At 48.0% G+C, this 18,299-nt stretch overlaps 1 protein-coding gene across 1 annotated transcript in view; it reads right to left on the reverse strand.

The window, feature by feature from the left end:
- Positions 1-13,770, reverse strand: part of LOC139226180 (collagen alpha-1(XXVI) chain-like) — a 688,496-nt gene extending 674,726 nt beyond the window's left edge. Inside the window, exons 1-2 of the mRNA XM_070856814.1 lie at positions 13,685-13,770; positions 12,848-12,970 (exon numbers count right to left, since the gene is read on the reverse strand). Coding sequence (XP_070712915.1) covers positions 12,848-12,970; positions 13,685-13,770 — 209 coding nt within the window. The remainder of the gene's footprint in view (positions 1-12,847; positions 12,971-13,684) is intronic.
- Positions 13,771-18,299: the final 4,529 nt, after the last annotated feature.

Here is an 18,299-nt window from a genome sequence, read left to right on the forward strand (position 1 = left end):
TGGTGACAAACTTTTGGGGGCAGCCGAAACGGAGGAGGACGCTCCATAGTCCCTCACGGTTGACAGTGTTAAAGGCCTTTGTGAGGTTGAAGGCGGCCATGTACAAGGGTTGATGCTGTTCCCTGCATTTCTCTTGTAGTTGACACGCAGTGAAGATCATGTCCATTGTACCCCTTAGTGGAGGGAATCCGCATTGTGACTCTTCAGCCACGGGGAGAAGACGATTGAGGGGGATTCTTGCGATGACTTTCCCTGTGGCCGACAGCAGGGAGATTCCTCTGTAGTTGTCGCAGTCGGACTTGTCCCCTTTTTTGAAGATGATCACAATTACGGCATCTCTGAGATCTCCTGGTATGCTCTCCTTCTTCCAGATTAGAGTTTCCCAAATTACAACGTCTACACTCCAGAAGTATTGGCTGTAAAGTGCTTTGAGACGTCTGGTGGTCGTGAAAGTCACTATTTAAATGCAAGTCTTTTTTTCTTATGATATGGGCATCATTACCGAATCCATGGTACGATTTTGGTATTTAACCTGCCAATCAGTGGAAGCTCGGACATTGAAGGTGGAGGTAGGAATACTGCCTCTGCTGCAGCTACTTAAAGGGCTGAGGCACCTATTTAAAGGAAAGGATAATTTTGACTGGCAAAAATGGACAGCAGTCAAATGGCTTGAGTCGTGATCTACTGGTACAGCACCATGGCAGGAGATGGATCATGATGCATGGATGCAGCTTGGCTGATGCACCAGAAGCTAGGGGGAAGGAGAGCTATCTTGTTTGGCACCACGAGATATCCTCCTGACAGGACTGCTCTGTAGAATGCCTGGGGGGGTGGGGGGGGAGATGGCACAATAACCCAGGGAACCTGAGAACAATTGAGAAAACTCTTGACTTGAAAGCAACTGCCAGAACTCGATGGGCAAAGTAAGCGTACAGCAAAGTGTTTCCTCACATTGCATTACACATTGATTGCTGCCCCATAGGAAGCATTCAGATCACCCTAAGGTCTGTCACTACTTACTATGCAAGCCCACACTGCAGCAGGGCAGAAATTCACGCTGCAACTTACATGGAAATACATAGAAGTTACAGCAAGGAAACAGGCCATTCGGCTACCCAGTCCATGTCGGTATTTATCTCCACCCGAGAAAATAGTTCGAATCAAATTTACCCACCCTGATCCCGTGCTCCTGCAATGCCTTTTCCTTCATCCACCAACCCAATCTAATTTTGAAAGTTAGCATAGTTTAAGAAAGAGAGAAATAAAGAACAAAAGAAATAAATTACATTTAATAAGTTGACCTTTCACAACCTCAGGACGTCCAAAGCGCTTTACAGACAATGGAGTATCTTTGAAGTGTAGTCACTGGTGTAATGAATTCCACAATTCTCTCCCACCCTCGGCTCTAAATCTCTCACATTGAATCTTGTATCGATGATCCCTCATTCTAGAACCTCAACTACTGGAAACAATCTGCTTCTATCTACCCTGTCCCATCCTTTCTTAATTTTAAACACTTCTATCATATCGGCCCATAATCTGTTCTTTTCTAATGAAAAACTACCCAATCTATCAATTTTTTCTTCTCATTTTCTCTTACCAGGTAGCACCCTCATGAATCTGTACTGTACCCTCTCTAAAGCCTCGATATCTTTCCCACATTGTGGAGCCCAATATTGCACAGTCTCTAACTCAGGTCTTAAGGTTTTATATCAGCTCATCATTACCTCTTCGCTTTTATATTCTAAACCTCTCAAAACCAAGAATTCCATTAGCTTTTTTTTTACAGCTTGATCAACCCATGGTACTGTCTTTAACGTTCCCACAAGTCCCTCTGCTCCCCACAGCCCCAAGCCTACTTCCAGCAACAGTATAATTACTGCCGTTATTTCTTTTAACCAAAATACATCACCTCACACCAACTGACATTGAATATCCCTTTGCACTGTCCTTTGGTCTTTTAAAGAATCAACTATACTGTTTCATATATTTTGGTTTGGTATCATCTGAAAATGTCATCACAGTAAACAGAAATGAGTCCTGTGGGACACCGTAACCAACTTCCAACCACTCAAACTCTGCCCTGAACTCCTACTCCCTGCTTTCTCCTTTGCAATAATTTTTTAATCCAGTTTGCTATATTCCCCCAATTCCATTCCCCTTAATCATCTTTTAACAATCTATGTGTGGTACCTTTAGTTTCTGGTCAATGGTGACCCCAGGATGTTGATGGTGGGGGATTCGGCGATGGTAATGCTGTTGAATGTCAAGGGGCAGTGGTTAGACTCTCGCTTGTTGGAGATGGTCATTGCCTGACACTTATGTGGTGCGAATGTTACTTGACATTTATCAGCACAAGCCTGAATGTTGTCCAGGTCTTGCTGCATGTGGACATGGACTGCTCCATTATCTGAGGAGTTGTGAATGGAACTGAACACTGTGCAGCCATCAGCAAATATCTCACTTATGATGGAGGAAAGATCATTCATGAAGATGGTTGGACCTAGGACACTGCCCTGAGGAACTCCTGCAGCGATGTCCTGGGGCTGAGATGATTGACCTCAAACAACCACAACCATCTTCCTTTGTGCTAGGAATGACTCGACCAGTGGGACATTTTCCCCCTGATTCACATTGACTTAAAATCTTATTAGGACTCCTTGATGCCACACTCAGTCAAATGCTGCCTTGATGTCAAGGGCAGTCACTCTCGCCTCACCTCTTTTGTCCATGCTCCTGGCATGCTCTTCTACATTCCTCATTGAACCAGGGTTGGTCCCCTGGTTTGATAGTAATGGTAGAGTGAGGGATATGCCGTCCCATGAGGTTACAGATTGTGGTGGAATACAATTCTGCTGCTATTGTTGGCACACAGTGACCCATGAATGCAGTTCTGAGCTGCTGGATCTGTTCTGAATCTATTCCATTTAGCACGGTGGTAGTACCACAACATGATGCAGGGTATCTTCAGTGTGAAGATGGGACTTCGTCTTCATAAGGACTGTGCGCTGGTCGCTGCTCCCAATGCTGTTATGGACAGATGCATCTGCGACAGGTAGATTGGTGAGGACGAGGTCAAGTAGGTTTTTCCCTCGTGTTAGTTCTCACCACCTGCTGCAGGCCCAGTGGGTCAGCTATATCCTTCAGGACTTGGCCAGCTCGTTCAGTAGTGGTGCTACCGAGCCACTCTTGGTGATGGACATTGAAGTTCCCACCCAGAGAACATTCTATGTCCTTGCTACCCTCAGTGCTTCTTCCAAGTGGTGTTCAACATGGAGGAGTATTGATTCATCAGCTGAGGGAGGGCAGTAGGTGGTAATCAGCAGGAGGTTTCCTTGCCCATGCTTGACCCGAAGCCATGAGACTTCATGGGGTCCAGAGTCAATGTTGAGGACTCCCAGGGCCACTCCCTCTAGACTGTATACCACTGTGCCACCACCACTGGTGGGACTATCCTGTCGGTGGGACAGGACATATCCAGGGATGGTGATGGAAAAGTCTGGGACATTGGCTGAAAGGTATGTTTCTGTGAGTATGACTATGTTGTTTGACTAGTCTGTGGGACAGCTCTCCCAATTTTGGCACGTCCCCAGATGTTGTTGAGGAGGACTTTGCCGGGTCGGCTGGGCTGGGTGTGCCGTTGTCGTGTCCGAAGCCGGTGCCGAGGTCGATGCCGGGTGGTCCGACCGGTTTTTTTATTATTTATTGTTTTTTGTAGTGGTTTTGGTACAACGGAGTGTCTCGCTGGGCCATTTCAGAGGGCGGTTAAGAGTCAACCATATTGCTGTGGGTCTGAAGTTACATATCGGCCAGACCGGGTAAGGGCAGCAGATTTCCTTCCCTAAAGGGCATTAGTCCTTTAATCTGTTAATGGGTAAAACAACAGAAGATCAGTGGGAGATGTTCAAAAAAGAACTTAAGGTGATACAGAACCGGTTTATACCCCTGAGAGGCAAGAGCTCTACTTGCCAAAAAAATCAGCCATGGACGACGAAAGATTAAGGGACAGCATAAAGCTAAAAGAAAAAGAGCCCAGATCCTGGTGAATGGGAATGATACAAAGGACAGCAAAGGTTCACAATACAGACAGTAAGATCTATAAACAGGGAGTATGAACGGAAACTTGCAAGGGATATCAAAATCAACAACATTTGTTTACCACTATATTAGGAAAAGGTGCAAAAGTGGTCCTCTTGAAAACTGATAATGGTGATATTGTAAATTACTTTGTGTCAGTATTTACAATGGAAGAAGAGGATAGCATGCCTGACACCCCAAGGAAACTAATATTGAATCAGGGACAGGGACTCGCCAAAATCAACATAAGCAAAATAACAGTAATGAAGAAAATAATGGCACTAAAGAGAGACAGATCCCCAGGTCCAGATGGTTTAAAGGAAGTAGGTAAGCACATTGCTGATACCCTAAATATAATCTTCCAAAGTTCTCTCGATTCAGGAACCGTTCCTTTAGATTGGAAATTTGCGCATGTCACTCCGCTATTTAAGAATGGTGAGAGGGAAACCATGGAATTATAGACCGGTTAGCCTAACATCTGCTGTCAGGATATTACTAGAGTCTACAATTAAGGATAGGGTGACTGAACACCTTGAAATATTTTAGTTGATCAGAGTGTCAGCACGAATTTGTGAAAGCTAGGTCATGCCTGATAAACCTGATTGAACTTTTTGAAGAGGTGACTAAAGTAGTGGACAGGGGAATGTCTATGAGTGTTATTTATATGGGCTTCCAGAAGGCATTTGGTAAAGTCCCATAAGGGACTGTTAACTAAAGTTGAAGCTCATGAAATTGAGGGCAAATTATTCACTGAGTTAAGAAAATGGCTGAACGGCGGGAGACAGAGAGTGGGGATAATGGGCAGGTTCTCTAATTGGCAGCATGTGACTAGTGGTGGCCCCAAGGATCTGTGTTGGGGCCACAACTATTCATTGTATTTATTAACGACACAGATGTTGGGATAGAAAGCCACCTATCCAAGTTTACCGATGACACAAAGATAGGCGGCACTGTAAGCAGTGTATATGAAGGCATAAAATTAGAAAGAGATATTAATAGATTAAGTAAATGGGAAAACTGTGACAAATGGATTTCAATGTAAGCAAATGTGAAGCCATCCACTTTGGACCTAACAGGATAAACAGGATAGTACTTTCTAAATTGTGAAAAGCTAGAAGCGGTGGAGGTCCAAAGAGACTTGTGGGTCCAGGTACATAGATTAAAATATCATGGACAGGTGCAGAAAATAATCAAAAAAGCAAATGGAATGCTGGCCTTTAATCTAGAGGACTAGACTACAAGGGGGTAGAAGTTATGCTGCAGCTGTACAAAGCTCTGGTTAGATTAAACCTGGAGCACTGTGAGCAGTTCTGGGCACCATATCTTCGGAAGGATATATTGGGCTTGGAGGGGGAATACAACATAGATTTACCAGAATTTGGCTGGAGGTTGTTACAGGGATAGGGAGGGGTGTAGGGGCTGGAGGGGGTTACAGAGATAGGGATGGGTGTAGGAGCTGGAGGGGTTACAGAGATAGCTGGGGTGTAGGGCTGGAGGAAGTTACAAAGATAGCGAGGGGTGTAGGCGCTGGAGGAAATTACAGAGATAGGGAGGGGTATAGGGGCTGGAGGAGGTTCCAGAGATAGGGAGGAGTGTAGGGCTGGAATTGTTTACAGAGATAGGGAGGGGTGTGGGGTTACAGAAATAGGGAGGGATGTTGAGGCTGGAGGATGTTACAGAGAAAGGGGGGGGGTTGTAGGGGCTGGAGGGGAGTTACAGAGATAGGGAGGGTTGTAGGGGCTGGAGGGGTGTTGGGTTTTGAGAAGGTTACAGAGATAGAAAGGGGTGTAGAGGTTGGAGGAGGTTACAGAGATAGGGAGAGATGTGGGGTTACAGAGATAGGAAGGGGTGTAGGGGCTGGAGAAGGTTACAGAGATAGGGAGGGGTGTAGGGGATGGAGGAGGTTACAGAGATAGGGAGGGGTGTAGGGGTTGGGGGAGGTTACAGAGATAGGGAGGGGTGTAGGGGTTGGAGGAAGTAATAGAGATAGGGAGGGTTGTAGGGGCTGCAGAAGGTTACAGGGAATAGGGATGGGTGTAAGGATTGGAGGAGGTTACAGAGATAGGGAGGGGTGTGGGGTTACAGAGATAGGGAGGGGTGTAGGGGCTGGCGAAGGTTACAGAGATAGGGAGGAGTGTAGGGGTTGGGGGAGGTTACAGAGATAGGGAGGGGTGTAGGGGCTGGAGAAGGTTACAGAGATAGGGAGGGGTATAGGCGCTGGAGGAGTTTACAGAGATAGGGAGGGGTGTAGGGGCTGGAGGAAGTTACAGAGATAGAGAGGGGTGTAGGAGCTGGAGGGGGGTTACAGAGATAGGGAATGGTGTGGGGTTACAGAGATAGGGAGGGGTGTAGGATGCCGGAGGAGGTTACAGATAGGGAGGGGTGTAGGGGTTGGAGGAGGTTACAGAGATAGGGAGGGGTGTAGGGGCCGGAGGAGGTTACAGATAGGGAGGGGTGTAGGGGTTGGAGGATGTTACAGAAATAGGGAGGGGCTGGAGGAGGTTACAGAGATAGGGAGGGATGTAGGGGTTGGAGGAGGTTACAGAGATAGGGAGGGGTGTAGGGGTTGGAGGAGGTTACAGAGATAGGGAGGGATGTAGGAGCTGGAGAAGGTTACAGAGATAGGGAGGGGTGTAGGGTTACAGAGATAGGGAGTTGAGAAGGTTACAGAGATAGGGAGGGGAGAAGGTTACAGAGATAGGGAGGGGTGTAGGGTTACAGAGATAGGGAGGGGTGTAGGGGCTAGAGAAGGTTACAGAGATAGTGAGGGGTGTAGGGGTTGGAGGAGGTTACAGAGATAGGGAGGGGTGTAAGCGCTGGAGGAGTTTACAGAATGTATCTGGACTCCAAGTTAAATAACAACAAGGAGAGATTACACAAACTAGGGATGTATTCCCTAAAATTTAGAAGGTTAAGGGGTGATTTGATCGAAGTTTTCAAGATATTAAGAGGAACTGATAGGGTAGATAGAGAGAAACTATTTTCGCTGGTTGGGGGTTCGAGGACCAGGGAGCATAGCCTGATAATTAGAGCCAGCCCTTTCAGGAGTGAAATTAGGAAACACTTCTACACACAGAGGGTGGTAAAATGTTTGGAACTCTCTTCCACAAACGGCAATTGGTGCGAGATCAATTGTTAATTTTAAATCTGAGATTGATAGATTTCTGTTAACCAAAGATACTCACAAAATCATAGAATTATTACAGCACAGAAGGAGGCCATTCGGCCCTTCGAGCCCATGCCGGCTCTCTGCAAGAGCACCTCAGCCAGTCCCACTCCCCCTCCACCCTTTCCCCGCAGCCCTGCAAAAACATTTTCTCTCAGGTACTTGTCCAACTCCCTTTTGAAAGCAGTGATTGAGTCTGCCTCCACCACCCTCTCAGGCCGTGCATCCCAGATCATAACCACTCGCTGCGTAAAAACGTTTTTCTTACATCGCCTTTGGTTCTTTTGCCAATCACCTTAAATCTGTGCCCTCTGGTTCGCGACCCTTCAACCAATGGGAACAGTTTCTCTCTATCTACTCTGTCCAGACCCCTCATGATTTTGAACACCTCGATCAAATCTCCTCTCAACCTTCTCTGCTCCAAGGAGAACAACCCTAGCTTCTCCAGTCTATCCACATCCTTCCTCAAGTGCGGTGCCCAGAATTGGACACACTGCTCCAGGTTCATCATAATTTCCACCCTTCATGAAGCCCAGGATCTCGTAAGCTGTTTTAACAGCTTTCTCAACCTGCCCTGCCACCTTCAACGATTTGTGCACATAGGTCTCTCTGTTCATGCACCCTCTTTTGGATTGTAGTTTATATTTCCTTTCTACTAAAATATATCACTTCATACTTTTCTGCGTTAAATTTCATCTGCCATGTGTCCGCCCATTCCACCAGCCTGTCCTTTTGAAGTCTATCACTGTTCACTATACTTCCAAGTTTTGTGTCATCTGCAAATTTTGAAATTGTGCCCTGTACACCCACATCCAAGTCATTAATCTATATCATGAAAAGCGATGGTCCCAGTACCGACCCCTGGGGAACACCACTGTGTACCTTCCTCCAGTCCGAAAAACAACCGTTCACCACTACTCTCTGTTCCGTCACTGAGCCAATTCCGTACCCATGCTGCCACTGTGCCTTTTATTCCATGGGCTTCAACTTTGCTGGCAAGCCTATTGTGTGGCACTTTATCAAACGCCTTTTGGAAATTGCACCATATCAACCGCATTGTCCTCACATAGATGCAGGGAGGATGTTTCCCCTGGTTGGGGAATTTAGAACCAGGAATCACAGTCTCAGGATAAGGGGTCGGCCATTTAGGACTGAGATGAGACTGAGATGAGGAGGAATTTCTCTACCCCAGAGGTCTGTGGCTGCTCAGTCTGCCCTTTACATTATTATCCCAGTCTATATTCGGATAGTTGAAGTCCCCCATTAAGGGATATGGAGTTAGATCACAGATCAGCCACGATCTCATTGAATGGCAGAACAGGCTCGAGGGGTAAAAGGCCTCCTTCTGTTCCTGACAGACAGTATTAATCCTGGAGACCCCAAGATACCACCTAATCTGTTCCGGCATCTTCAAGGTTCCAATAGTGTGTTCAATGATCAGCCTTCTCACTCCAGTGCCCTCTTGCAACTCAACTACTTCTGGCCTCTGCACTCTACTTAAATCCACTCCAGCAGCACAGGCAGCCAATTCAAACACAGCTACCTGCACTCAGCTCAAAGCAGCTGCATTTGAGTAATACTTAAGAGTGACTCCACAGTATACGGACGCAGAAAGGCTACCTCGAACAGACATTGCAGGAGACGGTTGGCTAGAGAGGACTGACAAGACAAAGAAAGAGAAATGGGTGATCATCCATTGGGGAGGGGAGATAACGAAGGCTTCAGCCGCCACTGCCAGAAATTCCTGGAGGATCTAGGAGATAATGCTGGATGCTGCTAACATGGACAAGGATAGCCACACTGGGAAAGAGAAATCACAAAGCAACGTCATGGCACCATGGAGCAAGTGGAGACTGGGGCGGCAGCGGTGCAGACGTGCCAATGTCAAGAAAAGGCAAGTTGTGATTACGGAGCCTTCTACCGTTAGAGGGATAGACAAACTCGTCTAGAGATGGAACTAGGAGTCTTAAGTAGTCTCTTATCTCCTGGGAATCAGATGATGCAGGGAAGTGCATCACAATGGAACCAATGATACATAAAACAGTCTCAATCCAATGGCCGGTAAGCAGCAAGCACAGGCCTGCAGCACAAACAGTCTGCACCCAATTCTCAGCACAGTGCGCACATCAACTGATCATGAAATTTATTGAATAGAGTGAAGTGTGTCGTGTCGCACAGTGCTGCCCCTTGGTACAGTGCTGCCAATGTGTGACACCTAACTTACCCCCCCTCTCAGTGGAAGGAGTGTGCCGGTCGTCTGAAGGATGTCACTGTCTGCCCACTGGGACTCGAGTGGCCTAACCTCCCTGGGCTGTGCCTGTCTCAAACTGTCAGCATTGCCTGCTTTAACTTAATTCCTTCCATCCCTGGTGTACCAGACTCTTATGTGCCTTCGCTCCCTCGGTCCTTGCAGAAGAAGCTGCATCTTTTGGTCAGTTAAACTAGTTTTATTCCCTCAGTAACACCCAAATCTAATCGGCTGGCTTTGCTTTCCCCGTGTTATTTAAGGTGGTGAACTGGCTCCGAGTTGCAGTTCACAGCGGAGTTAGACAATTAATGCTACTCCCTTTTGTCTTGGTTTGTCCATGGTCTGTTTGTCGGCGGGGGGGGTTGCCCTGGGTGGGTGGTGGGGGCGGTTGCCCGGGGTGGGGAGGGGGATGCCCGAGGTGGATGGGGGGGAGGGTGGGCTACCCGGGGGGGGGGGGGGGTTCAGAATGACCAGGGATGATACACAATCAACTTCTAGTCTCAGAAATCTGTGGCCCGAGCTCTGATGGTTGAAAGAGATTTATTGCAACAAACTGGGGCTTGGAGTATGTAAACCAGAGAGACGAATCAAACTTAGAAAACACAACTGCAGGACAGGATAAATATAGCATGTCGCAAACATCCCACAATGCAGTGTGTGTAACATGACCTGTTCCTTTAAGGCCACATAGTCTAGTTGGTGAAACAGGGACATCTTGAAGTCAGTTGTATGCCAATGACGGTTTATTTCCCTTTATAAATGTTCCTTTAAGGAGTGTTCAGTTGCGATTTGTTGGGTCATACCAATTGAGGTCTGGAGTGTGACAGAAACATCTCCAACCACTAGTGGATCTCCTGTGGCATTGCTCATTGCAGGTCTGGGGATCTGCTATTTCATGTCACAAGCCCTGTACTACAGGGGAGGCAAGGGGCTCACCATAATTCAGTCTCTACTTCTTAATGTCTATTTTTGAGATGCAGCTGGTTATTGAATGCTGGGGTGAATCTCTCAACTTGCTCTCCACCTGTTGAAGGTATCACTGACTCGTATGGTAAATGCAAACACTTCTTGATTGCAAAGTAAGGAGAGTGCTAGTGTAACTCCTGAAATCAATCAACTAAGGGTCATGATCTTGGGCCCAGCGTCTGGGAACTATCACTTTCAGTTCATTCTTGGAGTTCCTGCAACACAGTTTTGAACTTTAGCAAACTGCTAGCGTGTTAGATTTTCCCCTTGGGATAGAGGCTGGAGGCATCAGCTATAAATGAGGTTACAGATGCTGGCCTGAGGTCAGTATTACTGAGAGAATTAGTCCAAGTATTGAGATGTTCACTACTTTAGTACCTCAGCAAATAAATGCGAAGAGTTCTATAAATCTTCTGGTTTAACTTGCAGTCATTGTTTGTTTTTAATAATAAACCTGTACCTTGAGTCACATGGTCCAATTGTGCGTTTATTCTTCCGATATCCAAAGACTAAGAGGCTGATTTAGAAGTCTGTTACAGACTTACTGTGGGATCCCAGGGAAACACTACATCACCAGATACTGGGGGTGAAATTGGTCTTTGCCGTAGTGTAGCACAGATGATAGTAAATCACTCGTCCGTTCCACAGCCCACCCAAGGCCAATCTCAGCCCACTACAAGTATGAAAACACATTCTTTCTCTTGGGGGCGAGGGCTTGCTGATGGGAATGGCCTTAGGCCCTGTGCATGAGTATGTCAGCGTCATGCAATACCCAGTTTATTATAATATACTTGATTGGGTGTGAAGGATTGGCTGGGTGCCTTGCACTGTGGAACACCAAGTGCGGAGCATCGTACACATGTAACTGAATGAACAGATACTCAGGAGGGCCACACTATAGCGTGTGGAGTCGCTCAATGTGCTGTACACTGGCAATCCTTTACACCCGATAACAGGAGAACCTGCCCTAATTGTAACCCAGACCACACAGCAGCAATGGTGTGGCAGGAATGGCTAAGATGTTGAGAACAGGTTTGGATTTGTTCCTGCTGTAGGCCTCCCCCCCCCCTCACCGCCCGCCTCCTCCACTCCGTAACCTACCTGATACAGGCTCCAGGAGTCCATCCACCCCAGAGGAGCAAGGCCCTAATTCCACTGGTCAATTCGTGTTCCGATTATGTCATCGAGCCATGCTTGCCATTTTAACAAGAGGGCCGTAATGTATTTACTTCATGGGTTCTTTGCTTAAGAACTCATAGCAATACATTGCTATTAAGAACTAGTTGGTTTATTAGTAATGGTTTAACAATCACACTGCACATTACCAGTTCATCCACCAGGCTCACAACCACCTACCTCATCGTGGATCCCCCGAACCCAACTGGCTGGATGTAACTGGCTAAGCCACTCACAATGCAACAGCTCTACAAACCTGTGAGCATACTCACAGGGGCACACATTACAGGGATCGACTAAGGGCCAGGCAGTCTCAGACCCACCAGCGAAAGCTGGCAGCATCATAGCCATAGGGGGCCCAGGTAGATTTATATTTTACTTGTGGGCCAGAAGGAGTAAGACAGCAGCCTTCTCCTGCAAGCACATGTTGGAATAAGGAACATGCGAGGAGATGGGTGTGACCCGTGTGTAGTTCACTGAGTGAGTGTGGGTGAACATGCAACATGCCGGGACCTCGTGTGGGCCAATGGGTTTGGTGCCTGTTGCTTGCCACGCTTTATGTTTCACGGGGCAAACACACCGATACAAGTTGTTGTTGTTGATAGCGAGTGTATCGCATGCTGAGAATTTATTTAAATGAGCTTGGTTGACTTTATAGTGAGATTCAAATCCAATTGACTGCAGGAGGGAGCAGAGCATAAGAATGGGTCAATCTCAGACTAATAAACTTAAATATTTCTTTATAGTAATTGACCAGCTTGTGGCCACTATACGTCAATCACTGCTAGCTGGGCATAGACTGTGTGTACATGAAAATCACATTATCTTCTTGTAGCAATAACATTTCAAAGGTGGATGAATCCTTTTTGTCTGGGTGAATAAGCACAGTCATTACTCACAACAGTTCACTAATTGGTTGTATCTTCATCAAGGTATTTGAGGTTGACCCATGAGCAACTCCTTAGCTATGCCCTGAAATACAGGCAGCGGAAGGGGTGAGGGAAAAGCCTTTGAGTGAAACAGGAAGCAGAGGCCAAGAGCACGTGTAGGAATCGTTCTCTCAGTAGAGTTGCCCACGGGTATAGAAACATGAATACTGAAAAGCAAGCCCCGATTCCAGTTCCAGAACGGCTCATCACTGAAAGGCATTGCTCGGTCAGAGGGTACACACTCTAAGTTGTGACAAAGGAATTTGCTACGTAAAAGATTCTTACCTCACTAAACTGGAACAATGGCCAGGCCAGCGACAGCTCTGATAAACCCGTTGGACCAGTGTCTCAGATCCATTCTGGACTTGGCAGGACACCATCTTGGACACTGTGTAGTGGCACCAATTTCTGTCGGAAAAGAAACATTCACCATTTAATGGCTATCATTAGAAACCGCTCTCCTCCCCTGCCCATTTAGTCTCTCACTCATTGTGCCACCTCCTGATTTAGTGATTATAATTCTGTTGAGCATGCTCTTATATCTACTAATGGGCTGTAATGCTGTGTCATTTATAGGCTCTGTCTCCCTCGGGTGCTGTCCTGACATTTGTCGTTACGATGTGATGTAGTGATCTTTCTTTGTGTCATTTGAGGTTTATTAAACTGAATCTGAGATTATTGAAGACTCCTTGATGCGAGTCATTGCTCTGCCTATCCAGCACCCAGAAATTGAACAAGATGTGATGCTGGATATACTGTATATAATATATTGTTATATACTAGTTGGATATCCTAGTTGGGTACAGTATCAATGATCAAACGCATTCCCTACTCCTGATCTATTTGCTCCTGTTGGGAAGTATGTGTGTGTGAGGATCGAGAGTGGTCAGGATTGGCTGTGGCGGTAATGCCCTCTGCAGTTCAATAGCCTGCTGCCACTCACTTCCCAGGCTCACAAAGGCAATTGGCCCCATGAGCAATGTAGCAGTTGGTGTAGGTGCAGAACTGAACCCAGACGAGTCAACACCTTCAAGCAGAAGAAAAGAGCAGAAAACCAGCACAGAAACGAATCTCTCTCATTTCCAACCCTGGGCCACACATCTCGTGTGGCCTAAAGGCTACCCGGACAGCTGACCGGCTCCCAGGCTGCCACTGATGCACCTTCCCAGCTCTCTCCTCGAGCAGCCCAGCACCCGCTGAGCGCCCATTCCCCCGCCCGCATTCCAGAACCTCTCCCCAGTGAGGCCAAGTCTCTGCTGAGGGAATCACTACAGTAGACAGTGGAGCAGCACACAGTGCTGTGGCCCTGCCCTTATTTCTTCCAGACGCAGCCAACACCCAGCCCCGGGCGCCCGCCGCCAGGCTTTCCAGCACTTTCGGCTGTGGAGAGGGCGAGCACCTCTCGTACACCACAGCCCACCATCTGCATATACGTGCAGATCAGAGACTTCCCCCTAACTCTGGCATAGCTCAGGGGGAATGTTTCTCAGCACAAGATGAGCTGCCTGAGCATTTTCAGGAAGAACTGATCCAGCTGCCAAGCCTCGCAGAGCAATGCATGATGTGGTTACTGTAGTTTAGTGGTTATATTACTGAACTAATAATCCAGAGAACGAGAGTTCAAATCCCACCAAGGCAGTTTGAGAATTTGAGGGAGAAATTGCCCCTTTTTGCGATTAGTGCCTCCTGGGGGGGGGGGGTGGAGCTGCCGGCTCCCAGGAAATTTGCAGTGGCCCTGTGGGTAGGGCCCTGGGCCGCCGCACAATGGGCGACCCCTCAGCACCACGTGCCGACCCCTTGCCCCGTGAGGTGGTGTCAGCGCCAGCGGGTCGCGAAGCGGGCCGACATCCGCTCGCGGGGTGGAAGTTAACGGGGAGGTCGCTAGTGCTCCATGCCGTCATCTCCCCGGTTGAGCCCACTCTGGGGTCGGCTCCCAGAATGGTTCCCGAGTGTGGTCGGGCCATAATTTTGGGTGGCGGAATGCTGGCCCAGTCCCACGCTGCCCGGGTGGCTCAGTGTTGGCCATCAGAGGCCTCGCTGAGTGCGCAGCGGCCTTCCCCTCAGCGCTACGTGGATCATCTGCGTAGCGTGCTGATCGCGTGCAGTTAGCGCTGCTGGTTTCGCCCCATCAGGAAGTGCAGCGCGTGAAATTACATTCCACTTCCTTTGAGGGGCGGTACGCCCAATTCAGCGGCCAAGGTGGGACTTCCGTGCCGGGTGCAGAAACCCCGTCCTGAGCCGTTCACCGCCCCCAATCAGGTCACATGGTAATTTCACCCCCTTGTGTTCTGAAAAGCTGGTATCAATAAAAGTGACCGTGAAGCTATCGGATTGTGATAAAAGCCCAACTGGTTCACTACTGTTCTTTCGGGAAGGAAAGTTACTATCCTGACCCGGTCTGGCCTATATGTGACTCCAGTCTCACACCAGCGTGATTAACTCTGAACTGTCCTCTGAGGTGGCCGAGCCTTGATTCAAAAAGACCCACCACCACCTTCTCAGGCCAACTGGGGATGGACAATAAATGCCGGCCTGGCCAGAGTCGCCCACATCCCGAGAATGAATTAAACATATCAATTTCTAAGCAATGAGGCTGTTCTTCCCAGAGATGACATTAGTTCAAAAATGTATTTTGAAATTAGACTTAATACACAATAAATAGCAATGACGGCGCCTATTTGGCCCATCACTTGTGCTGGTCCCATTATGCTGCCCCTTCTCTGTATCCTTTTGTATTTTTCCTTTTCAATACAGGATATCCGACACTGAAGCAAGGAATCAATCTGCAGGAACACCAAGTGCTCAATTGTCTCCATCGTGTGCCTATCTCCATTGCCCAGATTTTGCTAATGATCCTGTGACAAAGGCTGCAACAAAACTCAGAGGTTTCTACAGGTCAAGGCACAAATCTTTAAACCTGTTCCATCCTATTTTTCGATTACAATAATAACCTGTAAATAAGATGCCGCCAAGTTGATTACAAGAATCAGCGAAGCGTGTCTGATCAGTGAGGGATTGCCACTTAGTTTGGTTTATCGTGACCTTTACCCTGCTTTTATTGAAGCATCGTTAATCCACGGAGCCCGAGTCACAGCTCTGGATAATTTCATCATGTTACTGTATATTTAACGGGACAACAGTTCACCTGGAAAGAGCTGGCAATTCATCTGAAGCAGACGTACTTGCTAATTCCTGCCATGACCCAGGTGCGGCGCAACTCAGTTCCGCTCCTGTGACAATATCTCTAACTATCTAATGCAATTGATCTTGGGTAAATGTTACTGGCACTCAGTGTGTGAGAGAGGGGCACCCAGCCTTTACCCCAGTGTTTCTCCTATCAGTGCAAGAGAGAGGGGCACCCAGCCTTTACCCCAGTGTTTCCCCTATCAGTGCAAGAGAGAGGGGCACCCAGCCTTTACCCCAGTGTTTCCCCTATCAGTGCGAGAGAGAGGGGCACCCAGCCATTGATTGCCTGACCATTTTCCGCCCAGTGGGATGAAGAAGTGAGGATTATGGCTGCTGGATGTCACGTCTCTGCCCTTCGGAATGGACATGTCCCACTATCTCCGGGAGCTCCCCATTAGTAGATCACCCTTCAAGTACGGTGGTGATGGGCTGCCTGCTTCTCAATGCAATCGGACGTGCTGTAGTCATAAAAAATGAAGCAAAATGTGAGGACATTTTTCTTGGAAACCCTGCTGTGACCAGGACAATTTTCCTTCCCTGCTCCCAGGGTTGCTGAGAGTGATTGGATCATTCTTCCTGCTGCTCTTCACTGGATGCTGACCCTCTGGGGACACTACAGCACGGAATCGCGCAGTGCTCACATACGCCCCAGCTCCAGCATTTCTGCAGCTCGTCACTAGCAACACCACTTTACAAAAGGTCAGCGGCCCTTTAACAGCTGCTGGTGCTGGATATCCCTGCCCAGGATCTTGCCCCAGGCGTTGTGTCAGCCAATAATTTCTTCAAATCAGCTGACAACAATTTATAGAGTGAGGTCAGTTATTCATGATGCTGCCACACACTGTGCCCAAACATGGCACCTCCCCATACCCCCACACGCACAGCACACACACCCCACACACACATAGCACCTCCCCCACACACACAGCAGCCTCCCCCACACACAGCACCCCCCCCCCACACACAGTGCCCTCCCCCACACACACAGCACCCTTCCCCACACAGCACCCTCCCCCCCCACACACACAGCAGCCCCCCCACCGCACACAGCATCCCCCACACACACAGCACAACCCACCCCACCCCTTCCCCCCCATACACACACAGCACCCCCCTCCCCCCCCACACACACAGCACCCTCCCCCCACACACACACACAGCACCCCCCCCCCATACAGCTCCCCCTACACATTGTACACTCTCTCTCGGCCCCCCCTTCCCCCCGCACACCCCACAAACTCCAGTGAGTTCAATGGCGAAAACAATAAATAAAATGGCCTCCCAACTTTTATTAGTCCAAATGACCATTTAATAGCGTTACATGGAATGAATTGCATGGACCTACCTGGACTGTGCTGATTTATATACTCCACATGGCCCCGCTCCCACTCTAATAACCACTTCCCACCCTGCCCCCACTTCTCCCTCAGGTATGCATCCAGCCTCCCCTTAAATGCTTCAGTGCTCTCTGCATCAACTACTCCCACATTCGCACCACTCACTGTAAAGAAGTTTCTTGTAAATTCTTTATTTGATCTGTTAATGACTCTTTTGTATTTATGCCTCCTTGTTCTCTACTCAGCCACCAGTGGAAACTTTCTCCACACCCACCTATCGAACCCCTTCATACATTTCATGATCTCAATCGGCTCTCCTCTCAGCCTTCGCTTTTCCAGACAAAAATGTTGATATAGTTATAGAACATTAACAGAATGCTCCCGAATGAGTTTGCCCATCTCATGAGGGAGGACAGTATAACTGTCCCGGTTACAGCTTATCCTCTCCATATCTGTGGGACTCAAGTTCGGAGCAATGATGGGACTGGAAAAACAGAAGGATTGTTTTGATAAATGAACATATTTTCCTTGTTGTCTTCATTTATCCTGCACAGCTATCAGTTTCCCCAACAAAGCTTCCAAAGGGCTTCACTAGCCAAAGGCCAAGCACACTTCAGTGGGAATATTCAGGTCACATATGCTGTGAAAACAAACGGAATGTAACGCAATCCCACCCAGATTAGCTCTGACCGTCTGATGTGAATCTTTCCCCGGGCCCCACTCCCACGGTACAACCTTCACTCCCCCCCACGCCTCCAACCCGCCTGTTCTTACCCCTGAAAATTCCAGCCTTAGTTTGGAACGGTAACATCTTGCACAGCAGACCTTTAAGCTTTTGATGGGTGTGCAGGAATCTGACTGGCTACCTGGCCTTTCAGAAAACTATGTCGTGAATCTGAATTAAAAACAGATGCCGTTGGAGGCATAAAGAAGGTCCATCTGCACCTGACTGATGGGGAAAGGTTTCATGTGGAGACCCGTCAGCAGAGCTGGCTGCCCAAGTGATGAGGAGTCCCCACTCCGAACACTTACTCTGGCAGACCCGACCTGAACCTCCCGCATCTTCACTGTTTCTTCCTGAGGGTAATATGGAGAAATGACTGGTCTGTATATTTTGTACGTTTGTGAAGTTGATGCTTACAGCAGCTACAGAGCGAAAGTGTGAGCTGACACAGCCATTATACATGCACTTGGTACATGTGTGGTATGGGACT

Source organism: Pristiophorus japonicus, chromosome 16, assembly GCF_044704955.1.
Source record: "Pristiophorus japonicus isolate sPriJap1 chromosome 16, sPriJap1.hap1, whole genome shotgun sequence".
Taxonomy (NCBI): Eukaryota; Metazoa; Chordata; class Chondrichthyes; family Pristiophoridae; genus Pristiophorus; species Pristiophorus japonicus.